Source organism: Heliangelus exortis, chromosome 1, assembly GCF_036169615.1.
Source record: "Heliangelus exortis chromosome 1, bHelExo1.hap1, whole genome shotgun sequence".
NCBI classification, from domain to species: Eukaryota; Metazoa; Chordata; class Aves; order Apodiformes; family Trochilidae; genus Heliangelus; species Heliangelus exortis.
In genome coordinates this window covers 66,568,640-66,591,216 of record NC_092422.1, presented here as the reverse complement: position 1 = coordinate 66,591,216, position 22,577 = coordinate 66,568,640, and the positions used below count along the sequence as shown (strand labels likewise).

General features: G+C 42.8%; 1 protein-coding gene across 7 annotated transcripts in view; it reads right to left on the bottom strand.

The window, feature by feature from the left end:
* JADE3 (jade family PHD finger 3) overlaps positions 1–18,863 on the bottom strand; it is a 69,024-nt gene extending 50,161 nt beyond the window's left edge. The window contains exons 1-3 of one of the 7 annotated variants that reach the window (XM_071746848.1): positions 18,443–18,766; positions 5,958–6,032; positions 568–620 (exon numbers count right to left, since the gene is read on the bottom strand). Coding sequence is in view for 1 of the 7 variants with exons in the window: in XM_071746815.1 (XP_071602916.1) it covers positions 18,238–18,418 (181 nt within the window). In the remaining 6 variants the exon portion in view is untranslated. The other 6 variants (XM_071746826.1, XM_071746837.1, XM_071746857.1 and 3 more) reach the window with 6 other exon arrangements.
* Between the last annotated feature and the right edge of the window lie 3,714 nt (positions 18,864–22,577).

Below are 22,577 nucleotides of genomic sequence, written 5' to 3'. Positions count from 1 at the left end.
AGGGAGTGGGCAGAAAAAAAAAAGAAAAAAAAATCAGAAAACGCCTCTTCAGCGTATTGAAATATTTTTGCTTACTTAAGGGAAAAAAAATAGAAGTGTCACAAAACTGCAGGAAGTTTACTGTGAAGCATCTGAGTACATAAAAGAATCTAAAACTTGTGCACAACCAGAGTTTTTAATTTTAGGAAGGGTATCACCACATTCAGTACGTATTCGTCACTACTATCAACATGTCTATGCAGAAAAGAAGCACAGAATAAAAAGGACTAGAAAGCACCACATGTAAATATTGTGGTAAGATTATCCCATCCTACCAGCCTTCCAAGCATTACAGCATGCATCAAGATAGATTCTAACCTAAGTTATTACAAGGTGTTCTGCAGGCTGGAACATCTTTGTTAACAGCTTCTTTTATGACTTCCTCTCCTTGAAGAGACTTTATATTCCTTTAAAATCCTAAAAGCTTTCATCTAAAAGGTGATACCTGGATGCCGAAGGTTCAATTTACACATAGTAAACACCAACACACACAGTTATTTATTAAATATCAGTTCCTCCTTCACTTACATGCCAGGTCACGAGGTAGATGTTTTCGCTTCAGCTGATGACATCACAAGCTCCTAAAAAAATGAAAGGAGTGCTATTTAGCTAGGAGTGACATCAGGCATTTCACATTTGAGCTACAATTTAATTTTTGGCAAGTAAGTGAAGGGTGTATCGTATTTTTATTGCAATTTTCTCAAGAAAATACATCCACAATATAAAGCCTTATATTCCACAACTTTCACTTAAAACACAGAAAAGTTAAGCACATCAGCTGTACACACACTACAGTGCAAATACACAAAGAACTAGAATTAAAAGTAAATTCATAAGAATACTCCCAAAGTCGACTTTGCCACCCTTTTAACATGAATGAGAACCAACTTTACCAATACCAACAAAATTTTAATTAGTACATTCTCTATCCTGTTTTGGGATTAAAAAAAAAAAAGTTCAGGCAGCTGCATGTTGATTCAGCTGACTTAAGGGACTGATTTCTCCAAGTGCACTGATGCTTTCTTCCTTGTAGAGGGTCTTCTGTGAATGAAGCATGCTTATAAATTCATAGGAGGGCAAATAAAAACAATGAGCTTAGAGGAAATGTTGTGTGGCTCTTAATTCCTCAAGATACTCCTTCATATCTCAGAGATCTCAGATCTTCTGTGCCAGGGATTCTGCTAACTTGTCCTTTTAAATCTAACCCTGAGCAATATTAAGTATGGGAACAGAAGGAATTTTTGCCTCCACCAACTGCCCACATTTCCCTCCTGCAGCATCATGCACATGTATGTTTTGTGTCCTATTGTAATGGACATGGCAAAAGCACTGCAGTTGTCACACCCAACAGATGAGTTGCAGCAATCCTCAGAGATGTCAGCAGTCAGACCAGGGTCTGCCCTGGCATGCAGTCCACCACATGCCTCAGAGTAAAAAGCTAACAAAAACAGGGCTGCTACAAGCTGGGGAACAAAGTATTAGAGAGCAGAAACTCGAGTATAAACCAAGGAACTGATAACTGCATATTCTGCCAGAAGAAAAAGAATCAAAGAGGGGGAGGGAGGATGGCAATGTCTTTCTAAATTAAATAAAGCAGTTTCTGGCCAAAGTGTCAGCACCAGGCCATAACTTTTCTGCTTCTCCACCCATCTGCAGTACAAGAAAAGGACATCACCACCCATCCACTGAGGAGTGGCACAGATCCTATTACTTCAGAACTATTGTTGCTCAACTTCAGCTGTGGCATCAAAGTAAAATGCTTCTTTACAAAGGGGTGGGGGGGAACACACAATATATTACAGCAATATAGCACAATACAAAGTACATTGACCTTACATTAATCTTCTTTGATTTGAGGTTTTGTCTTGGGCTTTTTTTTGTGTTTCTGCGTTTTCATGGTGTTTATTTTTCTTGTTTTAATTGTCTTAGTTTCCTCCTCCCATCTCCTTGACAGCCTCTGCCTATACCCCACATTAAGCAATGCAAGAAGATCTGTAGATCAAAGCAGTACCAGAGCCAAGATTGCCAAAACATGAATCACCCTACGTGGGTCGGGTTTTCAACTTGAGATAAGCAGATACCCTCCACCGCTATCAGCACACAGATGTCCTGAAGCAATCCACAGGGCCCATGAGCAGAAGACAAAGTGCATTTGGCCCGAGCATCAATGGGATAGGATCCTCTCCATCCAGAGGGACCCAGCTCATGTGCAGCAGCAACACGGTGCCTGGAGCCAACACGCAATGAGGGGGGTGACCAGGGGGTCTCGTGTTAAAAGCCCACCACTGCTGCAAAAACCAGGTACTAATGCAGCCTCTGCCTTCAGGCTAAGAAATGCCTCATCCAGAAAATGCACTGGGGGAGGGAATGCAAGGGAAGAACCTAAGTATAAAATAAATGCCTGAATCGATTTTTCAAACATGACTTCAAACAAGTTTTTCTTACGAGATGTTTCATTATGGGGTAATTCTTTAATGTCCTGGTTGAACCCACTTAATGTCAAGTTTTCCATAGAAACAGAAGCAAAGCCCTGGTCGTAGCAGCTCAAACGGCATCATTAAAATTCAACACAGCCTACATCTTTTAAGTGTGAACAAAACCACAGCTTTTGCCTCCTAGCTGAACCACAAAACTAATATATTTTTGAACTCTTCATTAAAAACACATTTGTTTGCTCAGTTAAATGCCAAGATGAATTCTGAAATACCAAAAGGTTTGACTAAAAATCTTTCCTTCCTCTAGCCCTTCCACCACACAGCAATGATCTTCAGTTCCAACCTCACTTTTTTCACAAATATACAATATATATATATATATATACACACACAAATACACAAAACAGCATGAAAGATAGAGCTGATACAACATTAAACCATTGACTTCTTGTTTGTATTTGTTGGGTTTTGGTTTTGTTTGGGTTTGTTTTGGTTTTTTTTTTTTTGGAAACCAACCCTAACACACTGACTTAGAAAAAATAATGAGAAGGGGACCCTTTACTAGTTTAAAAAAAACCACACAATAGAAGAGTACTCCCCAGCCTGTAGCGATACCAAGCCCCCAACCTCTCCATCAGTAGCGAGGTTCAGGAGCAGGGTACCAATCACACAGGAGATCCCAGCCCTCCTCCTCTCTGCATTTCTACTCTCTGGGTAGATTTGAAAAAGCAACAAGGCAACAACAGAAACTGTGTCCCAGAGAAACAAAAAAAGCAAAATAAATAAATAAAGATATAGGAACTAAAGGAAAATGTAGATACATAAAACAGAACTTCGAAAGGCACAGTAGCTTTTCATAAATACTGCCTGGAAACTAAGCGTCACCAGGGGAAAAAGCATCAGTAAGATTTATTTCTTAAAATACAACATTTAACAACAGAAAGCTATTTGGAACAGAGACCTGTTTTTGCAGTTATCACTTCTGCTATACTATCATTCCCTCTGTAATTTACCTAGTACCAACAGCCAAGCCTCCAAAACAAGAATAGCGCTGCCTGTAAACAGTTTCATGCTTCTCTCCTGAACCATCCCACATGCTGCACTACCATTAAAAAAAAAAGTGGTAAATTAAAAAAAAAAAAAGATCTGCAAGGGTCCTAAAAAAGGACACTTGAAAGCACCCATTTCCCTTGATGCAGCTCCAGCCCTTTCCCAGGTGTCCCTCTGCACCACACCATCCCCTTCTTCTTCATACAGTTAACTTCATGTTTCAAGACTATGCTTAACACTTGCTTTTGTTCATATGTCCTAGTCTTTTCTCCAGACTGAAAAAAAAAGTTTTGGCACTCTCTGCTTACGGGCCACATTTTCTACATTTCTGATCCTTCCAGTTGATGCTCTCCACCACCCTTTCTAGGGCTGCCTTACAAAACCACCATGAGGTTGGGATGCTCAAATCTGCGCAAAGTCTTCCAGTGCAAATACTCTTATTACAGAAAAACATCCTTTACTGTCATGTGAGTCACAATAATTTTATGTACAAATTCCAGAGCACTTGCTTTTGCAACAGCAGGAGTCTTGCCTCACGTCCTGGCTGTGAGCAGTTATTGCTGCTGGGTCCGTGGCTCCCAGCTGAACCCTCCCCTCCTGCTGCAGAGCTGCCCCTCAGCTCCCTGCTCAGCCCCATCCAACAGGCTCCTTCTCCAACCTCTCTGAAATACCTACAAGTTCATCAAACAGACACCCAGCTTCACTTAGCTTAACCTGGGTACCTAAGGAGCAGCGTTTTCATTACTTTACTCACATCATTAATGGCAATTATTAAATAACAATAGACACGAAAGACCATTTAAATCTCACCAAATTGACCTGACTTGTTTGAAACTAACTAGTAACTATCCTATCAGTTTTCTGTGCAGCTATAAACATTCCTGCGAGTGTTTCAGCTAATCCTCATTTCCTTAGCCTGCTTCTGATAACATGCCATGTTTAACAACTTGCATCATCTACTGTGCAATTCCCACCTCACACACGACAGAATTAGAAAGCTGGTCTTGTAACACTTTACACCTCCTTCCAATAAGTAATCCCACAGACAAAGCAACTGTTTAAGTGGGAAAAGTATTGGAAAATAATTTTATTATTTCTAGTTTTTTACAGGCTATTTAAGGTTATCTAATGCATGTAGGCAATACCCCCATGGACTACCAATAATATTAATACAGATCTCTCAGAAAACGCAGATCAAGATTTTAATACTACCAAGGCAGCACAGGAAATAAAGCCAGTAGTTTTTGAGATTATAAATAAATTACAGTATGATGAAGGAAGGCAATGGTAAACTTCCCCTTACAGTTCTGGAAAAATCATAATAGGAACAAGTATCCAGGTCCAAAGGAGGGCAACTAGGCTGGTGAAGGGACTCGAGCACAGATCCTATGAGGAGAGGCTGAGGGAGCTGGGGCTGTTCAGCCTGGAGAAGAGGAGGCTCAGGGGAGACCTCATCACTCTCTACAACTCCCTGAAAGGAGAGGGTAGCCAGGTGGGGGTTGGTCTCTTTTCCCAGGCAACTCTCAGCAAGACAAGAGGGCACGGTCTCAAGTTGTGCCGGGGGAGGTTTAGGTTAGATATTAGAAATAATTTCTTTACTGAGAGGGTGATCAGATATTGGAATGGGCTGCCCCAGGAAGTGGTGGATTCTCCGTCCCTGGAGATATTTAAAAAGAGACTGGATGTGGCACTCAGTGCCATGGGCTGGTAACTGCAGCAGTGGATCAAGGGTTGGACTTGATCATCTCTGAGGTCCCTTCCAACCCAGACAATTCTATGATTCTATGATCCAAATACCAACGAGTATCTATTGTGTTTAACTGAAGAGATGCTTCCAGGCAAAACTTAACCTACAGGGACTAGAAGAAAAGTCAGTAAGATTCATGAAAAGCCTTCTAAAATCCTTTCTAAGCATTCATAACAAACATAGTTCCTACCTTCGCTTGTAATTAACCGTGATCTGATGATGTTTCTTCACAAGCTTCTAACAGTGCTAACTACAGTGAGTATTCAGCAGCTTCTTGATTTTTACCTCTCTTTCACACTCGCCTAGCCAAAATAAAGTAATTCAGAATGAATTCATGATCCCTTTGTAAAAATCTAACAATTGTCCTTCCCACCTTAAGGTAGATCAAAGATGTGCAAAGCATTTAGCAAAGCCTGTAACTATCTAGCACCTTCACTTCCTTCCACCACCACAAAAACATTTCATTACACCTTTATGTAGAGATAAGTCTATTCTTAATAATTAGTATTATTCTAAGTAATTAGTATTATTCTTAGTAATTCCCAGCAACCAATTCAAATTTGCTGGGAAAACAATTTCTCACAGCAGCTTACCTGTTACAGAATCTGACTGACACACACAAGCAAAAAGCGAACTGGAGGGGCTGAAACAATTGCCCTGTAGGGAAAAGCTACAGAGACAGTTACATGAGGGATTTCACTTAAACACCCAACCTAAGTTGCACATGAAGTTTTTTATATTCTTTGTATATCAGCATGAGTCTGTAAAAAAATCAGATATAATGTAATAAATTCAAGGAAGGAAAAAAAAACCAAACACACAAACAAAAGGTTAGGCTTAGCATTAAGGAAGCATCCTGACAGTCAGAACTGCTCCTCTGTGTCCCCAGGGGAAGGATCAGTGGCTGCAGCTCTTGACGTTTAAACAAAGATTGGACAAGAGTCCTGGTAGCTGCAGTGCCAAGACAACATGTTTGGGCTCAGCGTTCCTCAAACCAGCCGCAGGGTGAGGCAACAACAAATGGGACCAGACTATAATGGACTGCACAAAGCAGTTTGTTGGGCTTGTGTGCACAGACAAGTTGCTGTGGGGTAGCAAATACTGTGCAACAGCTACTCCATCGTACACGTGTGCATGGCTGGGTGCTAGTGAGAGCAAAGCAAGCCCGAGTAGCTCCTCTACCCTTACCTCTTTCTTCCCAACATCAGAGACTGAGGGATGCAATGAGGAATGCTACAGCATAGAGCTGTGAGAGAGGACAGTTTTATCACACACCAGCTCAGGTATGTGCTTTCTTAGGATGAAATGTTGAGGAGACGTACTTACTTCAGACCTGGTTCAGAATGCTCCTCTCTCTGAAGAGTGGATATTCCCTGCAGCAGCTTGCATTACAATGCATTGGAGTATAGCAGAAAGAGACCCGAATGCATGTGGCAGAAGCCTGCAGTAACTAAATTGGGATGAAAGTATGGGGAACTGTCAAGATGCTTCCAGAAGCCACAAAGCTTGGAATGGGGCAAAGGAAGAAGTAACAAATATATTTGGTGCTACCTACTACTGAAAACTGGAGAATAGGACTGAGTCACAGATCAGAAAACCCAGGCTATTTGTAAGGATCTGGAGCCAAAAATAAATCCAGTTCTTGAAGAAAAGGAACACTACGTGTCTTGCCATTAGCCACAGCCACATGTTGGCCAGTCAGATTTTAACTCTCAGCCTTATTCAGCTTGTACATCCTGTCCTAAACAGGATGCCATGTGTGCATTTCCCAAAGCTAAGTGATGGCAATGCTGTTTCATGTTATATTCTGAAGGGAGGGTCAAGTGAACATTTCATAACCAATAATCTAGATGACCTAAAAGCATTTTTTCCCATAGCTAATTTTCATCATTTAATGAAACTGTATTTGTATGTGGTTATGGATATCCTTAGTGGAGATCTTAAAAAATAAAGCAATTCACCAAGTGTGAGAACTTTTAAAGTATGGTAACAGATGTACTATTTCTGATGGCACAGCCATACCATTCTCATACACTCTGAATCAAGTCCCATGACCCCATCAAACACACAAGAGAGTCACAAATGCTAAAAGAAGCTCTACTTCTTGCTGAATCCTCCACACACTGACAAAATAAAAGATGAAGGGCCAGATTTAGACTTTGGACTGAAATAATACCAAGCTGCGTACTTCCATGCCTTCAAGTTAGATCTCTGGCTTCAGAATAAGAGAAAGAAATAAACCTCACAAGGCTCTAACTCTGCATGCAGCAAATGGAAAGGTCTTTACAGTGGGACTCAAAGTGCCAAGCGTGTTTAGGACATACACCTAAGAGGGAACAGTGCCAGAAATCTCCTCTCTCACAGATACACCTGCTGCTTTGCAGCTCTCAAAAAGGCAACTCCAGGAACCAGATCATACTTCAACCTTTCTTTGTCCTCTCCTCACATGCACCCTTCAGGCATCGGATTCCTTAAGGCCTTCCAGGCCCTCCTACCTGTCTACAAATACTCAGTCTCAAATGCCTTCTCCCTCCCAAACCCAGCTACCAAAGACCAAGCCCTTCAACCACTTTCCCTCACTGCCTGCAGCACAGAAGCACCCATGGCTATTACCACTGGTCTGCCAGAAAACCAGTCCGAGCAAGCTTTTCCTTATCTATGTCAAGCCATCAGGTTCAACCACTTCATCACACAATGGCCACCAACTGCTGGGTAGTAGCAGGAGCTTCACCTCAAACCACCAGCAGATTTCACAAAACCAATGAGCCTGATGAGCCTCTGCTCCATTGTCAATGCAAATAGAGAAAAAAACAACCTAAACAACCTACAACTAATTGACATCAGTTAGCTTAAAGAAAAGATTAAGAATACTTATGTCTGGATTACAGGAGGAAAGCTCTTTCAAAACTGGATGACATCAGTCTTGAAAAAAACTGTGTCTCCTTTCCTGGACACATTAAGTTTGCCAGTGTACAACACTGGGGTTGTTTGCACAGGCTACAGAACATGTGCTTTTAAGTTTCTGTGACTGCTCTGGGTATGAGGAATTTGAGTACTTAAAGCAGCATGGGCATCCTGAATATTCCTGACCTTGAAGGTGGTCTCAAAGATCACCATCATGAACAGCTCACCTCGTATCAAAAGTGTACTCAGTTTTTAACCAAACGAGAGTCAATTCCCAGGAAAAAAAAGAAGAGCAAGAGAATAAATAACAGAGCTTTAATTTCACTTGCTCATCACAGGGATTTTAAGTACTTTCAAAATCCTTCATTGAACTCAAGACACTGGCATTTGTGAGATTTCATAAGGAAAGCCCCTCTGTTCTTTCTTGGGCAGGCATCTGATCATCACACCAGCACTCAAACTGTCACCTCCCCCTGCAAAGAAACTCCATAAATAAATAAAGCACCCAAGCTTTGCACTTCAACCACAAAACACAAGGCTTGGAGCACAATCAAATTACAGTTAACAAAGCAGCAGACACAAAATCATAGTAAACAAGACTTCACCAGCTTCACCTTTTGTGGTTGGAAACGACATAGCAGCAACCAAAAATGAATTCTTCCTTGAAGATGATCTTAAATGGTCAGAAAAGGTTGGAGGTTTGTTTTGGTTTTTACTACTATGAAAGAGAAACCTATGTTAGCAGACTAATTTTTCTCCAAAGCCATTCCCACTCAGACAAACACATGACATGATCTGAGAAACAAGCAAGGAAAATTTGCTCTTGGTTAATGGGATTTTAAGTCAGTGCCAAAACAAAGCCAGAAATTAGCAAGCCATTTATCTGATGAAATTCTTAGCAGAACTCCTAAGCAACAAAACTGAGGTTTTCTTCTCAAAATTTCCTGATTTTGGTATGCTGGGAAATGAGAGAGGGGTTGCAAGATCAACTTGTAACGCAAGTGAACTATTCTTTTAAAGGATCTGCTTCAAGAAGAGCTTTCCATCAAAAGGAAAAAACATGACTTTTAATAAAATTGTCTATAAATATACTGGCCTTTATAATTTTTTGTAGTTTAAGATTTCCACTACACAAAGCTGTAATCTTTACAGAGGCAAAGTGTTTGACATTGTTTACCAAAGGGTTAAACTAGATGTACAGAGCCTGCCACATCTGTGTGCACAGGCTTTCACCCACTCTCAGGAGGTGACCTGCTCCCTAGAAACATCCTGGTATTTCTGCACTTCAGATACAGGAATGACCATAAAAGGTCCCTTGTGCTTCACTTGACAAACTCTGTTCATGACCCAAAGATGAAGAAGAAAAAAAAACAAAACAAAACAACAGCTTTTTGCCTCACTCCTCCCCAAGTTTTACATCACTTCTGCTTACCTGAAGCACAAAAAGTCCTGTCAGTCCTGCACTGTTCAACAGAAAAAGTAAACAAAGGAGCTGAACTTTTCCTCCTTTGAGAATTTTCGTCATGCATTTACTCACAATTCTGACTGACTACAGCTATAGTGAAGAGGCAGAGGTGCTACAGAGTACCATAACGTGACATTAAAACACAGACCTAAAGATGCTTTGGCATGGACAGTCCGGTATGGGAATGAAGCAGGCTCAAATTCCACAGTCCTCCTGCAAGGGCTGACAGCAATTCCATTTCTTCAGGCTCAAATAACCAGTCTGATCACTAGAATGTAGTTACAGTAGTGCATCACCATAAAATTGTTAGAAATCAATGGTTTTTTTGACAGAATGAGCTTCATACAGATTCCCCAAAGAGATTTCAAGGAGGAAAGAAAACAAAGTTAAAAAAAAAATTATAGGGTAGAAAATGGTCAGAAAAAGATTTGCGAACAAGTGCATCTGGGTTACTTTGCATGTTTTAATTGTTACTCCACTAAACCAATGCTTTGCCACTGTCTTTGTTTTCCAGAGGTGGCACATAAAAGTAGAGTCTGCTTTTGTAACATACTATCAGTACAAATCACACATCAGCAACTTTATTTACTTTAAGTCAAAGACAGATTCAACTTGCTTAACCAAGCACAACGTACACATACACAAAATACTCATCACATCAATACAAGCATTCATTTAAGAAGGAAAAAAAAAAAAAGTTGTATCATGATTGTGTAATTTTCTGGGAATATTAAAAAATATAGTTTGATTTTTCAGCAGACGCTGCCTACAAGGCCATGTGGTTCTTTGCTGTTGGCTGGGCCTAAACCATTACATAAACAGGTATGTAAACCTACACAAATGTACTAGCCAGAAAAAAAATCAACAAAAAATCCCACCTCACACAAAAACACCTCTTTATCAGACCTAGCAAACCTACATAAATCCTACTCAAAAAAATCCCAGAAGGTCTGCCAAAATATTTTCAGGCTGACTGCAAATAATCTGAAAGTCCATACTGTCTGGAATCTGGGAGAGGAGACAAATTTAATTTGACCAAGCTGCTTTATAGGGTCAAGCCCCAGAAGGCTGCAGACACTCACTAGAAATTCTGTTTTCTCCAATAACAAGGAAAAAGTTGGGAAGTCAAGGCAGAGAAGAGAGGGCAGCCAACAGGAGACTACAAAGGCATCAAAGACATGGCTGGGAGAGATAAGTCAGGACTATAAATCACATCAAGTTATCATGTGCACTTGAGGCATTTTTTTTTTCCTTTTTAATTTACTTTAGATGTTTTTTTTCCCCAACTCTTAACCCATTCACACCTCAAAAGTGGAGTGTTTGAAATACAGAAGTCAAGCATGCAGAAAACAAATTTATTTCAATAATCTTATGGAGATAATGAAATGGCACCTGCAAAAGCTACTAAGCATTCAGCAACCTAAATCCATGCATAACCCTGCCTTTTGCTGTTACATACAGAAGCTTCCAAATACCTAGAGCAAGTACACAGAAGACACGAAACAAAGGATCTTAGACAACACTTAAGCCAGATTAACCCACGTAATTGGAGTCACGGGTTCTGACTGATAATGAGCTGATTATCACGAGTGCAAGCTTTCTAATAACTTATGTCTCACCTTCAGAAGTTTTATGGCATTTATAAAGGACGAAAAACAATAAAACATCACGTCAAATCTAGCAAAGAACCATATATATTCAGCTTTAAGCAATAAAGGAAAGAAAGAGGACACTAAATACTGATATATTAAGAAATTTTTAACCTCATCCTTCACTTAGCTTAGGTCAGAGTCTTCATATTTGGCAACAGTTATACCACAGCTATTTCACCTCTGTATATACATATGGATCCAGTTGTAGCAAGTCAAATCTACCTCAAAATTGCAGAAGCAGACATGGATGTAGCCTGCTAGCCACTGGCAAAACCCCATTCAATTGATATGGTAAGTACACCCTGTACACTAGCTGAATAAAAATGTATTTTGATAAAAAATACATTAGTTCCCAACTTGAACATACTTAAATATCTGAAAAGCACCTGAATAAAGAAAAACTTTTAGAAGTTTCACAAACTGTCACTGGACAACCAACAAAAAACAAAACTTGATGGACAGTTGCAAAGAGCACATCCAATCATTTTGCATTATTTTTATTTATATAAAATATTGGGAATTATTTCATCACACTTTTTTTTCATCTTTTGGTTTTTTCTTTAGTCCAAGAAAGTGAAGAAGCACTAAGCAAAAAAAGCACAGAAAATTAATTTCTGTAACGGGAAGTCTCTTGCAAAAATCATATCCATAGAAGAATTAATACCATTTAGCAGGAGCAAACTTTACTTCCTATGTATGCAAACCACTGTTACAATATTGCTGTTCTTAATACCAGGTGCTTGTTTAAGATCAACTTTATAGTTCCTCCTTTACCTTTAGCACATACTGTTGCAGAGCTGCAAGTTCAAATTTGTCAGACAAAATGCTTCACTTCTTAAGATCGCTTGTTTCACGCTATGCTGGAAATTATTATGTTGACATAAGGAAAAATGCCACTTCATTATCACGTTTAAGTATCTGCCTTTCTGTTTCTTAAATGGCAGTCAGCTTGATTTTTGTAAAGGAACACAACTGCTCTCTAATTCGGCTGAAGTTGAAGAGTTGCTACAACTCCCCCCAAACAAGGTCAACACTATCAAAGCCTCGCAACATGAGGACCAAGTAACCTTTCCCCTTCCCTTGTCAGACCATCAGTCAGTGGTCTGCACACTTGAAAAAAACAACAGAAAACTAAGTTCTGTGCTGGAAATGAGCACTTCTTCCTATCAAAGAACATTTAACAAGGCTTACACTGCACCATAACCACCCGTTACCAGTATTTCAGCCAAATACTTTCTAGAAAAAGAGTCTGTTTGCATCAAAGGAAGAAGAGCAGTATGACTTTATTGCTCCTCTTCCCTTGCAAGCACTTACAAAAGTAGAAGCTGTATTACTCTTACCTCTCCTGCTGAGGCTCCTCCTCACCAGATAATTGCTGAACCTACCATTTTCTTGTCTCCACAACTCGTTCGCTTACTGCATATTTTAGCTCCATGAGGTTTTTGGTTTGGGTTTGGCTTTTTGTTTGTGTTTTTGGGTTTTTTTCCTCTGGGTTTTTTCTCATTAAGGCCAAAACCTGGGTGGGACATGGCAATATTTCAAATTGTGACTCCTCTACAGCCACTTAGATATAAAAGCCTTCAAATTAACATTGGAAGAGTATTAAAAAAATACAAGTAGTTAGAAGCAGAACAATAAAGAGAATTAGAAACCACAAGTAATCCCAATAGGGACATTTTCTTCCTATCTTGTCAGGATAGACACTTCTCCTATCTATTTTTGTATCAAATGGTTCAAGATAGAAGATTTTCTACGCTGCAGCAGAAAGAAAATACTGTCATTTTATTCTGCTTTACTTGTTACATTGGGACAATTTAAATATTTGTGCATTAAAATAACAATTTTCTCTTCATGCTCTTTAAAGCACGCACTATTTTTAAACTGGTCTGTTAAACCAATACTCACATTTTTAAAGTAGTATGAATGAAAGCTCAGAGTTTAGTTAAGATTTTCAAGGGCTCTTGAACACACATTACTGACAGCTGCTAGGCTGATACAACCTAACAACCAAGATATCTTCCAGAGGAAACTTCTGCCTAACGTTTGTAGCAGATAGGCCATTTATTTGCATATTTAAAATTTTCAGGCATCCAGAATTACACGATGAACTATTTAGCACACACAGGCGTGTCCTATGCAGAAGAGTTTTCCTCCCACTACTTGACCACCTACCCAAGATGGCATTCTGAAACAAAACCTACCCATAAATCTAAAACAAAGCTTGGAAAACAGTTCTTAACACAGCCCCACAAAATTACCTATTTGCAACACAGGCTCCTGATCAGTTGTTTTGCTTTTGCCCAGCCTGCCAGGCGCTCCTCCCGCTGGAGAATCCCAAGCATCCCCACCTCTCCTGTCCCACCACACAGGGCCTCTGGAAGCTGCTGGACTTGCTGAGCACCAAAACCACTTGACCAGGCACAGAACTGCTCCCTGGCACACGAATGAGACCCTGAGCCCGCCGCCAGCAAAGGCCACCACGCAGTCAAGAGCTTTTAGCAGACATGACAGATGCGCAGAAAACACTCAAGCAATAATTTTTTTACAGTGAAGGGGGGGAAGCCCTGGACTGTAGATCAGCAAAGTAAAACCCAATTCCCTCAGGACCATGTGACAAGCATATTCATTCTAACAACCAGTCAGGCATGTGTATAAACCTGTTTTTTAAGACATCCCTACAGCTCTAATTAAAACACAAGGAGGCATCAACAACACGATATGTTATGTTCAGCATTCAATTCAATAAGCAAGGAACACAGTTCTGTAATCCAATCCTGTAACAGGTGTACTTTAAAGAAGGAAAGCTCTCCAAAGTTTTCAAACAAAGTTTAACAAGCTTCGGCAAGCATCCCAGTATTTAATCCAGGAGAAAGTTGTTTTAACAAATAGCATCAGCAGTCACGAGCTTATCCTCCCACCTTCTCCCGTTGTCCTGAACAGGGTGGCTTAACAACAGCCACCAGAGTCGTGCTCACACCTCAGGGTCTCCTCCACTTCTTTAAATCCAAGTAAAGCTTTTATTACAGCTCTGTGAACGCAGGAGCTTTCGTTAGGTCCAAGATCACACTTCTCAGACTGCTCTAATCCCCACATTCTTCAACTCCTACATGCTGAAATCAGATCTCAAATGCTGGAAAAGTTCAGATGCCATCTATAGAAGGGCGACTTGGAAGTAAGTAAGTGTGAAAGAGCAAACAGGCCAGGGAAACTGGGAGGTGGTTAGTAATTACACAGAAGTGGAAAGACAGAGCCAGCAGCACGTGGGTCTGATAATTCTCCACAGAAGTCAACACCCAGGATGTCACATTGTATTTCCAAAACTTCTTTCCCAGATACCACCTTATAGCTGAAAAAAGTTGATGCATCTATAAAAATACTATTGATAAACATACTTTGTAGGGCTTCTGAACATCAGGTGTGCAGTTATAGCTAAAAGATAGTATAAAGAAAAGTAATTTTCAAGTGACAGTGTAAATGATCATTTAACATGGATAAATATAAAAGAAATCGCCTCCCCAATTCTTTTTCTTTTAAATAACAGCATTAAGATAAAATCAGCTGAGTGCTAAAAATGCAAAATTTCATAGTTATCTCACTTTTCATAAGTGTAATCAAGACGTACAGATCTCAGGCATCTCCCACTCCCACCTGATCCAGCCTCCGCCAGCACAAAACCTGCCAGGGCCCTGACATAACATTTTATACATCAGCTCTTCGAGATGCAAATAGCATCTGTTGGCTTCCATTACATAAATATCCCCGATAAGAGCTATTATTAACTTGTTAGTTTCCATTTTAAGTAAAGTATGTCAAAATTGCATTTAAGTCTCCAATTACATGAAGCCTCAAGTGTTACAAACACTTCAGATCTTCAAGAAAGAGAAATGCCAAACGATTTCAGAGGAAGGGTTCCCCTCTTCAGAAATCTGAAAGCCCCAACTCCCCTTAGCTGTAGCTGTTGCAAAAACTGCAGGAGTGGGGAGAGATTAAATTGGCACAATCTGACAGCAAGTTTTGGGCAAGTCCATTTCTGTTTATAATGCAAGAAGTGGTGAACCAAAAACCACCATCACCACTGACCTAGGCAAAATGGCAAATTTCTTTTTTGTTATAAAACACATGGAGAGAATGATACACACGCTTAAAGATACATTAACTTTTAAATTTCTGTTGAATGCAACATTATTTGTTATTAAATTGCCCTGCATTTTCTGAAGAGTGGGCATAATGCTACACTATCAAATCTGCTCAGGCAAGAGCCCCCAGTAGCACATACCAACTTCTTTTAAAAGATGAGACTTCGAGGAACTCAAGGAGAAAGACACACCACAGAAACAGAGGCTTACGTAAGATTTTCACTATGGATGATTAAAGAAGCACAATAAAAATGGGTACACATTCATTACTCTAGACACATCCCAGGTCTCTCTAAGCTAACCAAAAAAGCACAGACACCACGCTGTGCTCCTTACCCTCTGGGGCATGATGGTCAGAAATTAATTTCAAAGACTGAAATAAGCTACCAAAATAGACCACAAGGAACACAGTAGGGTTACTGATTTCAAACTCAAACTCACTGCAGCGCACAGGGTTTACCTTAGCTTCCCACCATCAGGTCTGACAAATCTAGACGTTACCACCCTGGGCTCAGACACCTGCCATCACACCAGTCAAGAGTTCAGGTCACCACCAGTCATGACACCCCACAAGCCAGCTACAGCAACCTCTTACACGTTGTTGCCTGCCTGTATGTACCTACAGAAAAGCCACACAGATAAAAATAATACTCGACTGTAGACAGGCAGCCTTTGGAAACACTCCTCCACAAGCGAGCCACGCAGCTCTCTGAAAACTGTGTGCATTTTAAAAATAAAAATAAATAAATAAAAGCCCACAACAATCTCAGGTATCCCAATAAATTCCAGACAGACGCTTCCTGATTTTCTGCCCCAGGGAGGAAGTCCACAGAACCTCACAGCAATAAAAATAATTTATTCTGAGATCTCCTAGTCCAGACTTTTACATTCACAGTGGATTTTCATGATTTTAACATGATTCCAAAATATGCATTCTTGCCAATAAATGCCACTGCATATGTTTCTGCATTAGGTCTTTAGCAAATCTTTGTGGGTACCTACTTCCCCTACGTAACACAAACAAAACAAACAAGAAAAACCCCCACAATTGCACTGACTGACCCAACTTCAGGGGAATTTTTCTTGCTGGGGGAGAGAGGCCTGTTCTCAAAAAGGAACCTAGAAAGAAGAAACATCAAATGAAGGAAAGGTAATGAAAACAGTTGTCGTTATTTTGGTGACTTTTACTGCAAACAAAGCCCAACTTTTGCAGAGAACTTTCTTCTGCTCCTCTTTGGAATAAACAGGACATGTCACATGTAGCCTAATAAGAGATCAGAAGTTCATTAAAAAAACCACAAAACTCTGGATCCCAAAAGCACTAACTTGCTTTTAAATTGAAGAAGCAATTAGAGCAACTCCAAGTTGCATTTTTTCCCTTCAGTAACTACAGGTGAAGGCTCTTCTGATGTTCATTCAGGCTTGATGGTTATGCTGAAGTGCCTTCATCCAGGTCACCCTTTCCTCTCTAATCCCAGCCAGCCCCCCTTGCATTTTCAGGTTAGCTCTAACCATCGCTAAAATACAGTCTCACTTTGTAGAGATTAGCAGGTGTGCTGGGGATGCTCTACAGAACAGCCCACAACAAGCAGCAACACGAATGACGTAAAAAGTTGGCTGCAGATAAAGCACTTCTCATGCAGCAATACAAAACACAGTTCTCTAAATCTTTCGGTTTTAGTGTAAAGACTCTTTTTTTACGTTAACAGAGAGGCAAAACAGCTTTCAAGCATGTGGTGTATTTTAATCACAGGATTTCTAATCGCAAGTGGATGCAGTCTCCAGCAACCCCTTTTTCCCAAACATTAAAAAAAAAAAACAACAAAAAAAACCTGCTTTAAAGTACAGTGCTAATATAGTGATATTTTAATTAAAGGACACAGCCACTCATTAAAGCCATTTGTGAACAATAGCTGAACTCTTCAAATAACTCTAGATGCTTTTCATAAAAGAACTGTAGTTAGAAACCAGAAGACAGCAGCATTTATTCCTCCCATTAAGAGGCATTTTTCGTACCTAGCTCTGACATTAATCACCGCAAAATTATCCGCAAGTGCTACTTTCGCTACACCCCCGGCCGCTAACCACGCCGGCCGCCGCACGCCCGTACGGGGAAGCCATCCATGCCTTTGCAGAACGATGGGAAAGACTGAAGCCAACACCGTGCGAGGGAGGAAGGCTGGATCCGGAGAAGCGCCGTCAGGATCTTCTCGTCCCCATCCCCACCGGCATGGGGGCGGGGGGGCACCGACTGAGATGCTATCGGCGCCCGATGCCCAGGATAAACTTACCTCGACGTCGCGGCGGGCCGGGCCGGCGGGAGAGCTGCGCTAGCGCTTCATTGTCAAACTCAGTTCTAGCAAGTTCCTCGACATACCGGCGGAGCGGTGCTCGGCAGCGGACAAGCACCCAGCTAGCTGCCCGTCTGCCCGTCTGTCTGTCCGCCCGCCCCGCCGCCACGCCCAGCCGCGCTCCGCAGGGCCCCGCCGGCTCGGGCACCGGCGGGTCGCCGCCTCTCCGGGCTGCGGCGAACAAAAGGGCGCTTCGCCGGGGGCCGCCGCCGCCGCCCAGCCCCTGCCCAGGCCCCGCCGCCCCCCGCGGGCACAGCCCGGCGAGCACGGGGGCGGGGAGGCGGCCCGACTCCGGCGGGGCGGGGGAACCGCCGTAACTTTTCCCTCCGGACGCGGCCGGGTCCGCAGCGCCCACGCCGGAGGGGCAGCTCGCCGGGGGGGGACGCTGCCCACCCGGCACTGCACGGCCCGGTCGCCACCCCCAGCCCAGCTCCGCGCTCCCCGGCCGCCCCACGTACCCGCTGGACCCGCAGCCTCCCCCCGGCTCGCCGCTGCTTCCTCCTCCTCCTCCTCCAGCCCGGCCTTGGCGCCAAACGCCGCCACCGCCTCCCGCCCGCCGCAGGCCCGGCGCCTCCCCCGCGCACAGGCCCGGCGCGGCGGCCCCGGCAGCCCGGCGCCCGCCCCCCGCCCCGCCTCCATGCGGGCAGCCCGGGCCGCGCTCACCTCCCGCCGCCGGCGCGGCACGGCCCGGTCCGGGGCGCCGCCGCCTCCTCCCTTGCTCGCCGGCGTGGGCGGCCGCGGCCGTCAGGGCTGGCGCTCCCGCCGCGGCGGCGGCTGCTGCTGCGGCTGCTGCTGCTGCTCCTGCTGCGGCTGCTGGTGCCGTCCCGCGCCGGCGCGCATCGCCTCCGCCCGCCCGCCCGGGCCCGTGGCCGGCGGCGGCTCCCGCCCTGCGTGCCGGCTCCTCGGCGCGCCCGCAGCCAGGCCCCGGCCCCGCGCCCGCCCCACCGCTCCTCCTCCGGCGGCGGCGACCGCACAAGAGCCCTATTGTATTATTGACACTGCTGGGATCCAGGCCCCGCCTCTTCCCCTTCCCTCCCTGGCCGCGCCGCGCCGGGCCCGGCCTTCCTGCCAGCTGAGCCGGCCCGCCCCGGCGAGCGGGCGGGAAGGAGACCGAGGAGGAGGCCTGAGGGAAGCGAACCGCATCGCCGACCGGGCGAGAGACGGGAGGCGGCTTCTCCCCACGAGGAGCAGATGAGAAGCGAGCAGCAGCTCCCAGCCCGCATCCCCGAAGCCGCTGGCTACCGGGACCCAGCTTTGGGCTGGGCAGCTGCTAATGGGCTAGGTGCATCGCCACATCCCACCTGCCTTCCAGCACCTTCCAAGGGGACTGGGTGCCCATCCTTCCCCAGCACTAAGCTGAGAACATTTTATGCAAGAGGCACAACTTGTAAAATGGTGAGCGTACAGTCTACCTTTGGGCAGCTTTTAGCCAGCTGTTGGTGGTGTTAGGCCTGTGACAGAGTTGATAGAGAATAGTAAGCATCACTTGGAATAAAGGCAACAGTGGCAAAAATTTGGCAACTCCTCTGTTGTTGTTGGGCCCCACACCCGTTTCCCATACTGCTATTGCATCCGTTGGCATCAAATGCACTGCAGATTTCATTGTAGCCTTTCTTACCAAAAGTTCTGATGCAAAGAGACTGACTTGAAGAACACTCTTTGGCTGCGACAGCCCCATTCTCCACCCACACAGAAACCGAGGCATGGAAGGGCTACAGAAACACAATGAAGAGTGAAATCAAACCTGGGAATCTCAAATCTGGGATACAGCCCTTCTCTCGAGGCCAGGCACAATGAAGAAATATAGCAAGAATAAAGAGGAATACAAAGGAAAAGGAGTGAAGAGATAAGCAGCAAGCATGACACCAAGATGCGCACCTGAGATGCACCTTCTACAGTTTTCAGACAGCAGCCAAAAGGTGAGGTGAAACAGAACCTAAGGAAGGAAACATTATTTCAGGGCAAATGGCTCATCTAGCTCAACAGACTCCCACCTGCTCTACCAAGTCATGGGTCCTCTGCATCACCTTCCTCCTGGCCCAAGTGGCCATCCACACTAAGAGGCTTCCCCTAAGTATTCTGTAAGCCTACAACTACTTACTCAGATTTCCCAAGCAGAGTGTGGTGCATCTCATTAGTAACCTTCACCAGATCTCTTCTCCAAGTTCTTGTCCAAGTGAGCTTTCAGTGAATCCATGTAGACTTTAGACTGCAAATCACTGCTGGCAAGGCCTTCCGTGGACCTACTAGCTGCTGAAAAACAAAGCAAAAACCAAACCAAAGCAAAACATCTTTTTTTCTTCTGAATAGCTGGTTAGTATTCCTGCATATAATGTAAATTGTAGCTTTCTACAAATGCAGTTAGACCACAACCAAAGAGCAATGCTGATACATAACCACTTCCTTCACGCACCAGCGATCACCTCATTTGCCTTCTGTTCATTAATGTATACTTGCCACAAAAACACTCAGAACAGGTTCAGAAAACCACAACATCAAGTAAAATACCAAGAGCACTCCCCTCTACCAACACCACCTCCACTTGTGAAATACTCTGTATCAAGCTGTGTGGTCCTGGCAGCAGGGCAGGAAATACTGATTGTTAGACAAGAGATTTCATGTCTAAAATGATGATAATTTAGAGTGGTGAAGCCAAGTCCATGTGCTATAGCAAAAGACCTGTTTTCTAATAATAAAAGGAATTTAAAGTCCAATTGGATTAAACTAAACAGAAACCATTATCAAGTACCAGTATCTTCATTTGGCTTCTAAACCAATTCCTGGGTTTTGCATGTCCATGAAGCCTTACTAGAGTGTATACATATGGTGTTTAAAGTATTCATAATTCTGAAGGAAAAGGAAAAACATGTATCACCATCAGTGAGTGAAATACTCCTATGAGAAGTTTCCTGATGGATTACTTTGTACGTGAATGATTTCACCAGGAGCAGATACAGGCAAAGGCTAACTTTATTTCCCATGCCTGGGATCACACACACCTCACTGCACTGGCTGTAATGTGTCAGGAGAAGAGGACATCCAAACTTCTAGTTCTACAGTAAATCCAGAGCTGTACATGGTGGGCTCAGGGTCAAAGGATAGGTGACATGGGAAAACCCATGACAGAAAGTCTGTGGAGCTACTCATTTCAATATATGCTTTTATGTGCAAATAATTTTTTGTTATCTCATCCTGTGTAAACTTCTAGCAGACTATTTACCATTTCATAGGAATTTACACAGAACTGCATTTACATTTGCTATGCATTTCTACAGGAGCAGCAAATAAAATGAATAAATAGGAAGCAGATTGTACACTGTCATTCTTTTTAAAGACATGCAACACAGTTCCCACATTTTCTCAAGAAAGGATGAACTACAGATGCTCTTATGCACCTAGAGAATATGAAGAATTTACAGAGCCAGATGTTAACATGTTGATAAAATATAGCACAAGCATAAAGTCTTCCCAAAGGAGGAATGCTCTGGAAACTAGAAGTATAAGAGATACGGACAGGATAAAATAAGGTATATGTGTATCCTGTATACAAGTTGAATCCATTCATTATTCAGTGGTACAAAGGCTCCCAATAGTACTTTCAGGTATTAAGAAAGTTAAACTGAAATAATGTTTAACATCTGAGAAGCAGGGTCACAAAGAGTTTAACATGGACTGGAGCCACAAAAGGAGGATCTCTAATTGAAATACCTAGAAGTGATTTTCAAGTGAATTTCAAGTATTTTTTCTATAAAATCTGCTCTGATCAGATGGCAGTGGAGTAAAAGACAACAAACACATCATAGTGCCATGGAGGAGTAGTGGGGAGAAATAAGAATTGGAAAGCCTGAGAGGTTAATTCATACCCCTTACCTCCAACCCTTTGCAGCATTCCCAGCCTGGAAGTAGAAATCTCCATGGGCAGGGATTCTCGTTGACTTTGATAAAAGAAATGCATGGATACCAAAGCCTGGTATGGCACCTTTCTTTGAAACACAGACACTGTATAAAACTCACTTCTTCAGCAGTCCAGATCCCTTAGGTGAAATCTTGTCCTTGAAAGCACAGCAAGCAATGGCAGCTACTGGTGAGAGAAAAGTGCACCTCCCTTATCTACTTTTCACAATGAGCACAATTATTGAAGCGTTACCATAAAGCACAAACACCAGCCTGAAGTAACTTTCATTCTTTTGCAGCAAACAAATGCAAAGCAGAATCTTACCTAAGGATGGCTACCTGTCTTTAAATGCTCTTGTGACTGGAAACCTTTCTGATACTCACTATTAGTAAGAGAAGCAAAAAGGACTCAGAGCTTCAAAAGATTCTTTACCTTTAACACTGAATCCAGTCCTCTTAGCACCTGTTGGGGCAGCTATCAAAAGATGCCCTCAGGTCATAGCACAGCCCTTCCATTTAATCTCCAGAACCCTTTAAAAAAAAAGCCCCTGAAGTGTTTTTTATTGAGGGACTTCAGAAATGGGGGGGAAGGTCTCGTCTTGTAAAAAGATCAGCACATTCAAACGAGGAAAAAAAAAAAAGTACTTCCACAGTCATGAAACATTTGCTCTCTTTAAAGCAAAATGTGGCAGCTTCACTTCCCAGGCTCTAACAAGTTCAAAGTTTTGTGCTTAGGGAGATCTTCGATTTATCCTTCTCCTTCTGAGACAGTAACACAGAATGGAGAGGACTGCCAGCAGCTTTCAAAACCTATCACTATTATTGCACTGTAACTTAAACTCATTCAAGTAAGTACCTAACAAAAAAGAATCAAAGAATACATCTTATGCTTGTATTGGTGAGG